Consider the following 17,772-nt stretch of genomic DNA (forward strand, 5'->3'; position numbering starts at 1 on the left):
ATACCTTGACTTTTCCCCTTGATTATTACTAAGTCTTAGTCTGATAGTACTTATGACTAATGATAGTCTAGATTTCTCAACAATCTAAATGTTTATATCAAGATCTATCGAGTAAGGAACAACAAGGTAGGATCATATCGGAGGTAGGGTCCGTTTGGTATAAAGAGTATACTGTTTGGAAATCCCATTTTAAATACTTCACGAAATCCAGCCTAGACATCACTCCCGTAAGTAGATCAATCAATATAATGACTTTGGAATCACCGATAAATCTTAAATATAGGTTCATAATAACGACTATGACTATAATTATAAGTTACACTTAAAGAAGAGTAAGTGTAGCTCAACTTACATAGTATTATGATGAAAACCGGGAATTATGCTGGCATAAATCTGACTCGAGAGCTAATAATCGCGGGCTACTGACACCGCAGAGCCTCACTAAAGTAACCAGGGAATAGAGAGTAAAAGACTAGAGATTTTTTTTGAACTGACAAATATAAATATATAATCTACTCCCAAACTAAGATTTCACTTATGTCCACGACGAGATTTGAATCCTCAACCTCAAAGATGGAGGGCATCACCTAATACCTTTGGGCTAGAAGCCCTTTGGTAGTAAAAGACTAGAGATACAAGAGAAATTCCAGAGAGGATATGAAGGAATGAGGTGAAAAATGAGGCTGGAAATAAGAAAATATATAGACCCAAACAGTGAATGCGCGCCACACAAGTGGTCGAAGTGCGTCGCACAAATGGTCAGAAGGGTGACGTGGCCTGATCGTATTGTGACAGATGGCAGAATCTTAGAGGCTGTCAGATGCGCCACACATGCTGTCTGTGCGTGCAGTTGCGCGCATAATTTTTTTATTTTCTTTAAAATTTTACATCTTCTTCATATGAGCTTCGTTTTCGACACGTTTTATATCTACGCGTATCTATTGAAGAGATCTACAACTTTTATTTAGACTTCGTTGACTAATCTTGACTTTGTTTTTAAAGTTATATTTTTAACAGACTTAAATTGTTAAATTCCGTTAAAAATTCACAACTCTCTCGTCCAATGTCCGTTCTCGACTATCTTTATATCGACGGAAACGAACTCCTGTTAACGAGATCTTCAACTCTCATTTAGATTGTTTTTCCTAACAATTGACCAATTTCAATTTCGGTTTCTGAGCCGTATACCGCTACGTTGAAACTTTGAAAAATCATAACTTCCTCACGAAGTCAGATTTGGACGTTCTCTATATTCCCGTTCTCGGTTTTACGACTACTACGACTTTTGTTTAGATTACTTAGGCTAATAAGTAATCTATCAAAAATTCATTTTTTACAATACGTAAAATCGTGTCAGTTTAATCGCGAAACTTCGAAGAAGCATAACTTCTTCATACGAAGTCGGATTTCAGTGTTCTTAATATGCACAAAATCCTTATCTCATATACTATATTATTGGTTAAGATTATTTATTCTAAATAATCTTCTATCAAAGCAATCTTATTTATCTTTTATTATGTCATAATTGTTTCAGCATGAGTTTGCGAGCGTTACAAACAAACCATTGTTCATTTGTTTATAACACTATATAGATCTAATTTAGATTTATTTCAATAAATAAGAAAATTATATATATATATATATATATATATATATATATATATATATATATATATATATATATATATATATATATATATATATATATATATATATATATATATATATATATATATCATATTTAGTTATTTAATTTAATATCAATTATAAATATATTTATAAAAGATAAAGCTTATATAAACTGATTGGTCATGCATATAAATATTTTTTCTAAAAAACTTTACCATATTGGAAACATGCTTTGTGGTTTTTTTTTCTATGCCGAATATTGAATAGAGGTGACATCGTGACCGGTTCAGTTTTCATAGTTGAACTGTTACACCGGAACTGGTTCAATTTTCATGTATATTGAAATATTATTATACCATATTAGTTTAATAAAACACTTTAACAGTTTAATAAAACACTTTAATAATTAATTACATATTTATAATTGGTTTATATGCATGACAAATTAGTTTTTGATACACGTTGACCTGAATCACTTTTTGTTAAAAGTTTTTATAAATAATTACTGTGTTAGATAAGATTAAAAAAACATATGATTTGAATAATAATTAATTTAGTTATTAAAAAAATTCACTTTGAACAATATCCAGGCGTTCAATCCATTTTCATATATTTAAAATACATAGATCTTCTGGTTTTAGTGTTTTACCCATGCATATAACTGTTTAATGTAACAGATAATTAAAGTATGGCTTATTGATAAGTAAATGATTCGAAATTATCACATCTACATTTTGATAAAATATAGTTAAGAAAAGTGAACCATGAATCGAATAAATCAGTACAATCCAGCCCATAATTTGCGTATAGGATCCGGCTTAAAACGCATGGATACAATGGGAGAAAGAGAGACCAACACGTCCAGCTTTATTTGTAACACGAAAATGGGAATATAAATATATAATTATATAAAACACATGCAAATATAACAACACAAGGATTACATGGTTTGAATAATGTGTGACCTATGTCTATCACCACACTATGACACTAACGCCGAATGATATACTAACCACGAGGCAGTGGTTGAGGTGACCACGAACCACGCTTGTGCACACCGTCCCGATGGTTCGTGGTAGGTCGTGCTCGTTGTCATTCGTGTTCCCGACGACGGATTCAAACGAGAATGGTGATTGGTATTCGATTTTTTGGCCGTTGAACGGCTATTTTAGCCGGTTTTTTTTTTCAAACACAATTTACTAATTATAAATAACACTTCTATTATACCAAAATTTACACCCCATTCTATTCTCTAAAACCACAAAACACATACACATGGATCCTACAATACATATGGAATTTTTAAAAAGTTTTGATTCGGATGACGACGTAGAATTCGTCGAGACATTCTTCAATGTTGTGCAACACGTTCACGCCGAAGAAAGTTCGAATGCAGCGCGTACAAGGCGGTCGTCAATCGCGATCGCCAAGCCGCACACGACTTATTGGTACGTGATTACTTTGTCGATAATTGTCTTTATAATGACGACTCGTTCGAACGTCGTTTCCGTCTGAATAAGGCTATATTTTTACGTATTAGTAATGCTTTAGAATATCGTTATGATTTTTTCAAACAAAAACCCGACGCTAGAGGAAGAATGAGTTTTAGTAGTATACAAAAATGTGCGGCTGCTCTTAGGTATTTGGGATACGGTATAGCATTTGATGCATCTGACGAATACTTGAAAGTATCCGAGAGGACCACAGTTGAATGCGTAGATTGGTTTTCTGCATGTGTTTATGAGGTTTTTCACGAAGAATATTTGCGTAAACCTACTCAACGTGATATTGAGAGATTATATTCGGTTCACGAAGAGAGGCATGAATTTCCTGGTATGCTTGGCAGTCTAGATTGTACGCATGTGGCTTGGGAAAAATGTCCAACTGCATGGCGTGGTCAGTTCACTCGAAGAGATATAGGTGAACCAACTATCATCCTAGAAGCTGTTGCATCTCAAGATTTGTGGATATGACATGCCTTTTTTGGAGTAGCGAGGTCTAACAACGACCTTAATGTTCTTGGTCAGTCTCCACTTTTCAACGATATTTGGACCGGCAAAGCACCTGATATGACGTTCACGGTAAACGGGCACGTGTACAAATACGATTACTACCTTGGTGATGGAATATACCCGAATTATTCTACATTGATGAAGGCATAATCGGTTCCTCAAAGTGAAAAAGCAAAATTTTTACAAAAAAACAGGAATCGGCGAGAAAGGATATCGAGAGGGCATTTGGAGTCCTTAAGCAAACATGGCATGTAGTGAAATATGCTACACGACTCTGGGATAAAGAAAGAATTAAACGAATGGTCCTAGCATGTATTATAATGCATAATATGATTATTGAAGATGAAGGTCGAGCGATTTGCACATATGATCCGAACGACGTTGTCGTTCCAATTGAGGAGTTTGTACCCGGAACGAATGCTTTTTTTAGAGCGAGTTGTTGAAATTCATAACAGTGAAACGTGATTCAATCTTCGAGAAGATGTCGCGGAACATTTGTACCAACATAGCATGAATGACGATTATGATTTTTATATGTACGTTTGTTCGTTTTCTTATTAATGTAATGTTTTTTTTTCTAGATTAACTAAGTAATGTATTTTAAAGTTGTTATTTTATTTTTATAATTAATGAAAAAATAGTTTTAAAAAAATGAATGCTTTTTAATTATAAAAAATGAATTTTATTGTAAATTTTGAATTAAAAAAAGTAATTTTATTGTATTTTTGAATTAAAAAAAATAAAAATAATGATGTGGAGTGGTGTGTTAGTGGTAGGTATCCCATGTTAGTGGTAGTGGAATGTGGTGCTATGTGACACCCACCACATATGTGGTATGTGGTGGGTATAACGGATGGTCGAGTCTATTATTGAGTTTCACTAAGGCATGGGAGGGATTTTTTACAATTGCATTGCATATAAGATATATTTATAGGTTGAGAACCATATATCTCCTTTTAAAGTTGCTTTTATAATTGGAACCGCTTCGTAGCTGTCATTTTAGGAAACATAACCGATGTCACTTGTTACAGTTTGTCTTTTTAAAAGTGGGAACCTCAAAGAGACCGGTCCTGGTTTTTTTTTTTTTTTTTTTTGGAAATGTTACGATAAAATAGTTTAATTTTCAGGCGGGATGGAGTGGTGCCAACTATACACAATGCTACCTCCTTCCAAACAAACACTAGCCAAATCTTGACAAGAGAAGAGAGACTTGGTGAACAGATGACTAACCAGTTTGTTTGTTTGTTTATTTATTTATTTTTTTTCACCTCTTGCCGAAAAGAAGGGTCAGTATGCCCTTGGCATGCCGATCAGCTTGCCGCCCCACTCGTCACTGATAATATCAATGAATAATGTTTGCTATTATTCTAATATCGTTTCTATGATGATGTCAAATCGTCAAAACTATCATTATTTTCTTTGAGGTACAAGACGTCGAATGGTCAAATCTGTCATTATTTTCATTGAGGTTTTGAAGATGTCAAATTGTCAAATATTGTCATTATTTTCTTTGAGGTTTTGATGCATGTCTATTCCTTCCTGTGTCCAAATTAATAGATTATAACTTTCATTTTACCCACTAAACTATCAAACTATATGGCATTATAAATTTTTTAAATAAATTTGCAGCATATTATTTGACCATGTTTCTTAATTGTAATTTATTTGTGCATTATATATATATATATATATATATATATATATATATATATATATATATATATATATATATATATATATATATATATATATATATATATATATATATAACAGCAAATAAAAAAATAACAAAACCGGAACCGACAGTTCCAGTAACGGTACCAAAAATTTAAGAATCAATTAGTTAGGTACCGTTTCCAACATTATAAGGCCGTAGGGTGCCATACCACCCTATTACATTGGCACGTCGTCGCCACATCATTTTTCCTCTAATCCCACAAAACAAATGGGTGTTATACCACTCTTTACCACACACAACACACACTCCAACGGTAAAAAAAATGGTGTGGTAAAGTCGTCACCCGCGGTAAGGTTTTAGGTTGCAGTAAGGGGGTCGGAGTTGTGTTCGCCGCACACTACAACGCCAAATCAGCAAAGCGACTGCAATGTGCGGTAGAAGGTGCACCTACAGGTAAACTAACCAGGTACCTCTCTATCCTCACCCAACTTTTAGACGGTGATTTCCAATAGGCAGGTATCCACCAAGGTGAAAGTTAGAATATTGGACCCGTTTTGATATTTTTTTTCCTAGATCCACACACCCGTATGCACAAATGCAGATTAATATCCCAAATCGGTCTAGTTAATCCTTCATTTCCTAAAATTCAGAAAACTACAAAAAGAACAGCATTTGAGTGGAAGAACGCATTGTAGAAAGAAATCAAGAACACTCTAATTGTCAACTAAAGATTACTCAAATATCTTTTCATAATTTATAAATACATTGGTCTTTAGAAAAAACATTTTTCTTGATGGCAGAATAATCCACCAGTAAACACCAAACCCCACTCAGATTTTATAAACTACAACGTCAAAAGTTGAAACTAAAGCAAAACAAAGAAAACTTTCCTATCTATAATACTATAATATAGGTATGAATTTAGTGTGAAGACTTAATTATAATCTAACGAAAGCTCGAACCTGGTGTGTAAATGGAAAGATCAGGCCATCCATTATCACCCTGATTGCAGCAGCTCGATTCTCCTCCTCCGTTTTCTTCGATTTGATTATTAGTTTGATGATTCACGCTCAAGAAATTACTCTCAAATTCTTCAGCAGTCGGGTTTCGAATCAACCCATCTTCATTGGATCCACCCACCAGATTGGGATTCAGACCATCCATTAATAACTTTGCGAACTGTCCACCAGGGCTCGACCCCATCAGCGAGCTGAAACTTACACTACCTCCTTCCATCTGGTCATTACCATACCCGTAAATCCCTGAAGCTTCTGGTTTCGGCTCGACTGGCGTTGGAGCCACCGCCACCGCCATCGTCGTCGCCATCGAATTTGAAGAAGAAGGAGAAGAATTAGTGCCGCGTTTTTTGGAGATGGAAGAACGCTTGTTTTTGCGAGTGCCGCCTCCGATGGGGATGTTACGAAGAGTACCGCCTTTGGTCCAATATCGACGGCAGTTCTTACAGAAATGACGAGGCTGTGAGAGATTGTAGTTGTTGTAGTAACAAAATTTTGTGTTGCTCGAATCGCATCTAGGACATTTTAGATGCTCGTGCTCAGGGAATTTAGGGTTCGTATTAATCGACGTCGGTGAATACATTGATGAACCGCTTCGTTGCATTTCGTTAACCACAAATTCGACCTCCTTCGATCAATTTCTTCTCTAAATCGAGCTAGTGACGGAGTTTAATCAGAGAAACGATCAACAGTGACAAAAAAAAAGTACAGACTACAGATTCAAGCAACAGCACCAGCGTTCTTCATGATCTTCAAAGAAAAAAACTAAAAACGAAGCTCATGATCTCCATGGATCTGTAGTTGGCCGACACAAAATAACAAAGAGAGATTTGAAAGAATGAAGAGACATGGATCGATCAGAATTCAGAAATGGTTGATGGGTAGGAATCAGTGATGATGAATGGAGATGGAGCAAAGTCTGCGTGAAAATGACGACCACCATTCAGCACTCCCTCCCACTCTCTGTTATCAAACAGTGGTCTCTTTCAACTTGGAATTCTTGTTGGGGAATTCTAAGCTTAGTCACATAATTTTCATTTCAAATAAAAACAAAGGAAAATTCTAAACTCCTTATTTCAAAAATACATTTATTAAATACTATTTAAATATACGATTAGCGAATAGCAATATGTCATACATTACTGACAACTTTTTTTAAAGGGTAAATTACATGAATGGTACTTGTGGTTTGGGGTAATCTGCACGATTGGTCTCTAATAATTTTTTTTAACTCGGATAGTCCCTATGATTTGCTTTTATTTCAAATTTGGTCCCTTATCAACTTAAAATGACAATTATACCCTTATATATTTTTTAATTTTTTAATAGTTTATTTATTATTATATATAATTAGATATAAAATAAAAAATAAACAAAATTATCAAACATAATCTTTCTCTCTCTACACTAAATACATGCCAGACTTCATCTTCCGATCGGCTGCCTTCGACTTCCCTCTCCAGTTTCCGGTGACTCCTAATCCTCCCTTCCGGTGACCACTTTTTTGCTGCACCCTTACTCTGCAACCGCCGCCCCTCCTTTCGACATCTGTTTCCCCTCTCACATTCTTTTCGAATCCTTCATCTTGAAACAACATCGATTTCTCAAGGGGGTCACCGGAAGGGTACTGCTCTGCTCTAATCGATTGTAGTTTGCATATGCAATCCTCACCATGTTCCTCTCCCTTCAAGACCCTAAGCTCCGATTTGTACTGTAACCATACTACCACCTAGTTTGTCTCCTATTCTTCCCTTTTTTCTTCTCATCTTCAACCACCTCTAGTCACATACATAATCTTGATTTCAACCATTTGATTTTCACTGTAACCACACTGCCATATGATTCATAACACACTTGCATCAAATCTTAATTTCAATGATCAACTTCAACAAATAAAAAGCATGACTGGACTTACCATATTCGAATCCACATACATAACCTTGGCGACGTCATATCCGAAAATAGGTATGAGGGAGGAGAAGTAGTATCTAGTGACAAACCTGCAACTTCAATGACTCCAATTGTTGGTTCAATCTGGTAAGAACACTGATGTGTTAAAGGGACCAAGGCATCAGATCCGACAATCTAGAAATATGGTAAGAAAGGGATGGAATAGAGAAGAGAGATGCCTAGATCCACACCATAGATCTCCAATCCGAGCAGGTAGACATCGAGATAGAGAGATCAACACAAGAAAACTTATTTTTTTCGACGAGGTTTTCATTTGGGTTTAGGCTACCGATGGTATATGAGAAAGGAGATGACCGATGTTTGGAACAGAGGATGCCGATGACGGTATTGCTAATGACCTTCTTCCAGGTTGTAGTACTGGTGGCAGGTGGGTGGCAGTAATGGATGGTTGTCGTCGATTGAAGAGAGTAAGGAGAGCTAGAGAGAGAAACGTGTGTTTGGGTTTGACTGGATAGAAAAGTCAAGGGAAGGGAGAGAAAAGTCAAAGGAAGGGATAATAGGTTGTGTGGGATCCACAATTTTAATTACCATTTCCTTTTAAATATAAGTAATAGATAATAATAAAAAGATAAAAACAAATATCATTAAGGGTAATATAGTCAATTTAAGTCGGTAAGGGACTAAAAACGCAATAAAAACATATTAAAGGGATTATCCGAGTTAAAAAAAAGTTGTTAGGGACCAAAACTTGTAGATTACCCCCAAACCAAAGGGACCATTTGTAATGTAATTTACCCTTTTTTAAACAATAATATATTTCAATTATATATATATATATATATATATATATATATATATATATATATATATATATTACAATTTTAAGTAATAACACGAAAGCTAAACAAATTAATTAGCTTAAAAGCTAGTTAATAGTTATTAGCTTAAAAATTAGTTAATAACTTATAAAAATTAAGTTTAGTAAAAACTAACTAGAAAATATAAAATGACCGTAGAAAAATATGTTTATTATAAATAATGAATAGTATATATTTGGATTTTAGAAAAGTTATATAAACTAATTGAAAAGCTGCTATTAGTAGTTTTTAAGCAGTCGACTTATTAGCTACTGTTATTTTTTGGCTTACCAAAGCTATAAAAAAACTTGAGAAATCAATTAACTTATAAGTTAATTGCCGTGAATCGAATATAAAATTATTAAAATTACTAGCTTTTGCAAAATATTATTCCAAACATACAAAATGAGAAAATTGGAATCACAATATGCAAAATTATCAAAATCACACCGAATTTCTAAAATGAATTAAATAAAACATTCATTCTTAGTTTTATAATAGAGATTTTAATGAAATCTGCAATTAATTAAGGCTTACATTTTCTCGGTCCATCTTTTGGGGAGTTTGCTTATGGAAGCAATATGTTGTTAGGAATACTTAAATTAGTAATTATTTCATTTTATTTTCGTTGAATGATTGTACTTTTTATCTTATAATTAGTTTACTAGACTATGACCCGCATAAAACACGGGGCATATAAAAAATACATATAAATATATAACAAATCCTAATAACTAATCAATGTTTTCAAAAAAAATTAATTTATAAAGATAGATGTTTTATCTGTAAGTTTATAACGATTAGTTAAAATTAATATATACATTGGAATATCTGATTGACGTTCTGTATGTGTGGATATTTAATATAACATAAGTATACAATTGTTAATTTAAACTAATCATGCAAAATGTTTCGAAGATATGATTGTTTAAAAATTATAATGTAATCATTTAATCATATATATGTGCTAATATTGATTATTGTAATTGTGATTTACACAGTATAGACAACATAAACACCAATTTTTTTGTTTTAATTTTGCTAAGTTTTCTTTCATTTAATAATACTAATTATATGTGCTAATATGTCTCTGAAACCTAAAAGAAAATTCTAAGTAAAATAATGACTATAAACAATAATTACTTAAAATTTACATTAAGAGACATTTAAAAGATAACCACTTCCAACACTTGAAAATGCTTCAACATCATTTGTTAAATTGTCGGGTAGAAACTATAAAAAATGGTCAAAAAAGTTGAAAAAAACTAAAAGATTAATATTTTTAGCATTCTTTAGGAGGTAAGATAATATATAATAGATAACAATAGTATAGAGTGGGTACCTTCTTTTCCAACTTTCTCCATAGCGTTAGCAATATGTTCATCGGTCTCCCTTTCTCTGCACATACACACTCTCTTTTGAGATTTTCTTTGTTCATAGACGATAACTGAATGATCGCTTATTGTTTCTATAATCTCGCTGTTATGAAATATGGATGCAAAACATACGTTGCTTCCATCATGCTGATTAAATCTACAAATTTGATTCGTACGGAAAAAAATGAAAGAAGCATCCCAATTTTCATTTGTTGTTATTTTCCAGGTTTAATAAACATTTGATTGAAAGCACATTTATATATTCTAGTTAGGGAGGATAAAGTTAGGGAGGATAAAGTCATGGTAAAATGGGGAGGTACCATTAGTATCTCCAACACACCACTCCATAGGAGAAGTGGGTTGTTTATGTAGTTTCACTAACCAACTTCATCCTCTCTCTCTCTCTCTCTCTCTTGTACCATGTGTTTAAAACTTATACCTTAGTTGTTCTATATTTTTTTAATTGAGTGAGTTGAAAAAGATAAGGTTTCCATATGTTGTGGGTTGGGAAAGATGGAAGAGAAAAAAGAGGTAAAAGATGATATGATAGTGGGTTCATGAATGATGGTTTCCATACTGAATGGTAGAGATAATGTTATTAATTTTAAAAAAAATTCAATATAATAATTAATAATCTAAAAAAAGAACCCCTTTTAACTATTCTATCAAATATAATCAAAAGCTTCGATTGTCCATCTAAAACACTTACAACTCAAATTTTAAATAATCGATGGCATTAACAAATTGAAAATAGTATTTGACTCTAACAATTCCAGATAATGAAAATCATAAATTTAGATCAAATAAAATCTTATTACATATTAAATAAGCATAATCAAAAGGTGGTAATTATGCTATAGACATATAAGGTAATAAACAATAAAATAAACAATTTATATTAAAAGGACCATTATACCATTGCCGCTTTCATAAGGAACCAAAAGTCAAAAATATTCTTTTGTACTCTTTAATCAAATTTAATATTTAAAGATTTACCAAATTTCCCTTGATCATAGACAAGGGTGACCATATCTTGTAGCCATCACATGTACAACATTTAAAAAAAATACAAGAAAAGTTATAAAAATATAAACTATAGTTCTGATATCTCTTCTAGGATACATATGATTATTGGAATTAATGCCAACAAAAATCTTCAATATTCAAGTGACTCCGAATACAACCACCCTCCATTTTTAGGGCCTTTGACTTCACCCCAATCCCAAGCAAAAAAGGTCCCTCGAATAATCTAAAAAATGTGAAAGATTAAAATATACACAATAAAAGATTAAAAGGGGAAAATGAACTTTCAGATTTTCATTATGTTCCATTCCATAAACGTGTTTGTGAGGCATGCAATGGAACATAATGAAAATTTAATATGATTTTTATGTTATATGTTGCAATTTAAATTATAAAGATAATCCTTCACATATCTTTTTTTAGTTATTATGTAATTAAAAAAGGTTTATATTGCAACTTTTATACTAATGTCTTCTCTTATTGCTGAGAAAACCTAGATACTCACAATGTTCCCAACCTTATTTTCAAGAATGAGTGTAGGGTATACCCATTTATCATTGAGAAAGTAAACTCGATAAGAAGATTCAAACCAATTAAACAAAAGAATTGTTGGATTAGTGTCTAAGCCCGTAACTATATTTGATATGTACTTGACCCGGTTGTGCATGATCCTTTTGGGTTGCCTTCACGAAAGCAACTTGATAGGCTTATTTATGGAGAAAAAAGAATAATTATGATTTATTAATATATTATATGAATAATATTTTAAAGGATAAATCATATTGTTTAATTAATATTAGTCAAGAATTTATTAAGAAATGGTTTTGTGACTAAAAGACATTAATTAAACTTAGGGGACTGGAATTGTAATTATAAGATAATTGCAATTGGGCTATGGATCACCTTGGAACATAGATTGGACGAATTCTATGGGAAGCCCATAAAGAAATCGTCCCAGGGGTGTTCTAAAGGGAGTCCATGGGCTGCTTAGGGCCTAAGCAGTCAAATTAGGGTTTCCTAGTTGAAAACCCTAATAGCCTACCTATATAAGGAACCCCTAAGGCCCAAAAAACATGGCTAACACTTCTAAGAGAACCATAAACGTTTTTGGTGCCTCCTCCTCCTTCTCATAAGTCATTCTCTTGCTTATGGTGTTTATAAGCCATTAGAGGAGTGACATTTGTGACTCTAAGCTCCAAGACAAGAAGATTCAAACCATTATCAAAGAGGTAATCATCTAGATCTGTTCTTATATGATATTTTCGAAGTTCACATGCGAGATTAGGGTTCTTGAGTCATGGATGAATTGCATGTACAATAGAGAAACCTAGATCCAAGCTTTAGGGTTTGCATGAGCACATAAGATGTTCTTATGGCCAAAACCCATCAAGAATAAGGTTGTGCAAGGTTCTTATTATACTTCTCAGTATGCCCAGACAATACAAATACTTGCATAGCATCAAGTTCACAACTAAAATGTATTCCAAAAACACATAAAAAAATAACAATCTGAGTTCTATATATGTTTCATTTGAAAAAAACAGAATAATATGTAACAGATAAATTAGAAGATAGTTTTCCAAAAAAAAAGAAAAACTACTAAGTAACCAAAAGTAATCAATCTTAAACATTTTGTTTATCGATGTAATTTATTTACATGTTATACTAAAACATTGTCTTTTCTTTCCTATTAAGCCTAAAAGAAGTTTTATAATATTAAAAGGGGGTCGGTGAATAACTCCTTTCTGAGAGCCTAATTTGTGTTTTTATAAAAAAAATGTTTTTTTACAACAACTAAAATCACATATCACTACTGGGTTTTGCTGAGTTATAGGATATGTAGATCACTCACTGGTATAAGGGTTTGAATTCCATCTCTAAATCCAGGATGGGATCGAATGGGTAAAACATTATAGACATTGACTCAAGTATATCTTCCATTCACGACCTAGTAAGCCATAAAAAAATCATTGACTAAATGCATATACAAAAACATATAAATAAAAAATAAAATCGACATATACAAATTCACTATCTAGTGGACATATCTCCCAAATCGAAACTATGGATGAGAGGTAGTGGTGCTATTGTGTCCATTCTTTTGGTCGCGGATACCTATAACTTAAAAAATCGAAATCAACAATACATATCATAAGAAGAAAAATCGAAGCATATTTAGAAAACGTAACCATTATCGATTTCAATTTAAATCGAAAGGTTTTATAGATTGAAACTTCATAGTTGAAACAAAATAAAAGAAACATAATCTAAAACGTAACCAAAACCGATCTAAACTACGATCAAATTAAAGTAGAATCCAAATAAAATTTATTTTATATCATTCCTCTTTCTTCCATAATGATCGAACACAAGACTCGTCCACGAAGATCGAAGCCCACATGTATTCTATTTCTTCTTTCCACCAATTTCTTCTCTAGTACTGTAACGTCCGCGTTTCCAGGCTAGGCATTTTCGTTGATGTAATAGTCTAGGTTAACCTTTGTAACCCGTTTTGAAATAATATAAGTATATTATTTGAGTATTATGTGTTTTGTGCTTAATTGCTTAATTATGTGATTTGATTAATTAAGATTAAAATGAGTGTCAAAATTTAAGTGTAAAATAAACTTGATATCTTGGATAATGTTGTAGTAGTTGAAACGAGGTTTCCGAATATATAAAGAACGTCCAAATCTGACTTTGTATGAGGAAATTATGATTTTCTGAAGTTTTGACTTAGCGGTATGCAGCCCGAAATACTCGCTTTGAGATCGAGCGGTTTTTAGTCGAATCAATCTAAACGAGAATCGAAGATCTCGTTGTTGGTATCGAAGTGATGAAAAGTTAGGCGAGAACGGACGTCAAACGAAGAAGTTATGAATTTATAACGAAGTTTTTCTGTCACGGCCTACTAAAAATAATTAATAAAAATAAAGTCAAAATTAGCCGACGGTGTCTAAACGAAAGTTGTAGAGCGTAGTCTCACCTACGCGTGGATATAAAGAACGTCGAAAACGGAGTTCTTATGTAGAAGATATGAATTTCCGAAGTTTATTAAATAATTAATATTTAAAATTAATTATAAAATCCGGTATTATCCGAAGGGGAGTCATCGGACTCATCCGAAGTACGCCCAGCGTACAGCGAAGCGTGACGTCCCTCGCACTCGAGTTCTTCGGATGATGCATGCCATGACGATTCAGACGTGTACGCCCCGCGTACTGCTGTATGTCCAACGTACTCCGAGGCTCTAGCCTCCTATAAATAGGATGCGAGGGCAGCCGGCTCATTTGCTCTTTTTCTCTCTTTTCTCTCCCGTTTTGCATCGTTTTGCGTGCCAGAAGTACCCCAAAGCCCCGGTATCATTCCCGAGCCCCGAAGCAAGTCCCGAGGTCCTGAAGATCCCGAGAAGTAAGATTCCCGAGCCGAAGCTCTGCCCGCGAGAAGTTCGATTTTTGTGAAGATCTTCCAGATCTGCTGAGGATTATTACTTCTATAAGCTGTAGTGCTGTCCGATCATCTTCTGATCAAGTGAGTGTGTGGTTACTTTCTTCTAACGCATAATTATAAAGTATTTTATACGAAATACGTGTTATGTGTATATTTTGTGTTATATGTGTGAATGTATATTCACTCTCTTCTATCTCATGGATCTGATTTGTTTTGTATGAAATACGTGTTATGTGTGTGTGCCTCATCTGTTATGTGGAATATGTATTGATTAAAGCATGCTATACAGGTTTTTAAACTATATATAAAAATATATATTTTTATCTACTAATATGTTGGGTAGAACATGGGTAGATAGTTGGTGTGTAATAAACAGATGAGAGGCCTCGTTGTTGTTTTGATTCAGTCATCTAGCGGAGTTTAGATGACGACCACAAACTTTTCTAGACAGTCATGTGGAACACTAGCAGGCTCGCCACCTGTAGGTGTTAATGAACTTGAGTGTTCATTCGCTGTACTCCATCCCCCTCATGGTTGCCTTATTTGACTTATATTGCTGAGGAACCCCCGAAGCATGTTTTGTCGCCCCGATGAAATATTCTTAGACTAGGTCCCTTATGTTAGTTGTCTTAGGGATGTAAAGTGAGAATAACGGGAATGGGTAATTGGGTTATTGTTGGTTGGTGGAATTAAATATAATTATTTATTGTGGGTTGAAAACCCTATATGCTCACCAGACTCCCAAGCCTGACCCACTCAGTTTTATTTGTATTACAGGAAGTGGCGCAAGGGCATAAGATGGATGAACCATCAAGTTGTTTTGTTTACAAGTCTGTATATGTATATATTTGTTGAATGACTTGTAATGTTATCGTTTATGCTTTATGGTCTGTATCGGAACATGACATCCCGAGTTTTGAGTATATAATGAAAATACATTTCTTTTATGAAATGCTTTGGTAAACATTGTTTTATCACGTTTTGTTTTTTGGAACAAATTCCGCAACTCTTTCAAATCAAAAGGATTTACTCTGAAATTATTTTAAAAGCATAAATAAAAATTGGTCTTTTCTGGCCGAGATTTTGGGGATGTCACAGTTGGTACCAGAGCATTAGTTTAAGCGAACTAGGAATTTGTAGGATTTCTAGACTTAAACTTAGAATGCTAAGTGAAATTTTGAGATGTGTGTCTGTGATATTTTAGATACGAGCACTAGTTTATTTTAGGAAAATTGCCTAAAATGCTTTTATGTGCTAAATGTTATATGTTTCCATATATGATATTATTTGTTCGGATCTATGGTCTGTTGCCGACCGGATCTGGAAACCTTATGTGTATAGGATTCTAAACGTATGTCTACGATATTAGAACTAGCATGTAAACGTTTCAGAGTGATAAGGATGATTTGAATATCTATTGTGAATGAGGACCCGATCGGAGTGATGGATTGGATCTAAGAAATGGAGTTAGCCTTCATGACTTGTGGCTGTAGAGGCAAGTTGCAGACTATCTATGCAGTGCGTCAGTTCCGAGGTGGAGCCGTTCGTTGGTGGAACACTCTAGGGAAGACGTTAAGCCCTAATGAGCCACTGCAATTGACATGGGTAGAGTTCTTGGTGCAGTTCAAGCGCAAGTTCTGCTCAGCTCAAAATTTGTTGGAGTTGGAGAATAAGTTTTTGGCATTGACGAAAGGCAGCATGTCAGTTGATGAATACACCAATAACTTCACCGATAAGATGGAGTTTGCCTTGCGTATCGTCCCAGACGAGTTGGCAAAGGTGGACCGGTATGCGAAGGGAATCCCATGGGAGTACGAGGTGCTAGTACGTCAGGCACATACTCTAGAGGCAGATATATGGGCTGCCAAGTCTGTTGAGAACATGATTAAGGGGAGAACCACCGACAAGGTTGAGGTTGGTGAGAAGAGAAAGTTTGAGGGAACATCTGGTTCCGGTAAGAAAAGCAAATTTTCGAAATCTGATTCGAAAAAGTTTGGTGGAGGAAAAGGAGGCGAAGCGAAATGGTGTGATAAGTGTAAGAAAAAGCACTTTGGGAAATGTAGTGAGGATGTAACCTGCTACAAGTGTGGAAAAATTGGGCATTTTGCCAATGAGTGTCCGAAAAACAAAAGGATGTGTTTTGGTTGCAATGAAGAGGGGCACATTTTGAGAGACTGTCCGAAGAAGAAGGAGGTAGCTAAGCCCAACATTCCACCAAAGCCGAAGGTGAGAGCCTTCCAGATGACACTTGAGGCTGCGAAAGATGAAGTTGATGTCGCTTCAGGTACCTTTCTTGTAAACGAACTACCTGCTCAAATTTTGTTTGATTCTGGAGCCAACTACTCCTTTATTTCGCATGAGTTTGATAGAAAACTAGCTTTGCCTATTGATAGACTAGATAATGCTTTATTAGTCGAAGTTGCTAGTGGCAAGTTTGTACCTGTTAGCCATCGTATGAAAAACATCTTAATCGACCTTAATGGGAATAAGTTTCATGAGGAATTATTACCTATCGAACTTAATGGTTTCGACATCGTGTTGGGAATGGATTGGCTTAGCGCCAATGACGCCGAGATATTGTGCAAGAAAAAGATAGTTAAAGTAAACCCGCCTGGGAAAGATTCGTTTATGGTGTATGGGGACAAACACAGAGTAAATTCTGGAATCATTTCCCTAATGAAATCCAGGAAGTGTTTGACCAAGGGATGTACATCATATTTAGCATTCGTGATCGATGCTAAGAAGGAAAAGAAGGTGATGCAGAGTATTCTAGTGGTCTGTGATTATCCGAAAGTATTTCCCGAAGATCTTCCTGGATTA

General features: G+C 34.2%; 1 protein-coding gene across 1 annotated transcript; it reads right to left on the reverse strand.

Moving 5' to 3' along the window:
* Positions 1 to 5,468: 5,468 nt before the first annotated feature.
* LOC111900063 (dof zinc finger protein DOF1.7) lies at positions 5,469 to 7,402 on the reverse strand. Its single transcript, XM_023895945.3, has 2 exons — positions 6,282 to 7,402; positions 5,469 to 5,973 (listed from the first exon to the last, which is right to left on the reverse strand). The coding sequence occupies exons 1-2, from the start codon at positions 6,937 to 6,939 to the stop codon at positions 5,966 to 5,968; spliced, it is 666 nt and encodes a 221-aa protein (XP_023751713.1). The 5' UTR covers positions 6,940 to 7,402; the 3' UTR covers positions 5,469 to 5,965.
* Positions 7,403 to 17,772: the final 10,370 nt, after the last annotated feature.

This window comes from Lactuca sativa, chromosome 1, assembly GCF_002870075.4.
Source record: "Lactuca sativa cultivar Salinas chromosome 1, Lsat_Salinas_v11, whole genome shotgun sequence".
Lineage (NCBI taxonomy): Eukaryota > Viridiplantae > Streptophyta > Magnoliopsida > Asterales > Asteraceae > Lactuca > Lactuca sativa.

What these genes read in the sequence shown, in the direction of transcription:
- LOC111900063 (XM_023895945.3), bottom strand. Translation starts at nt 6,939, where the DNA reads ATGCAACGAAGCGGTTCATCAATGTATTCACCGACGTCGATTAATACG.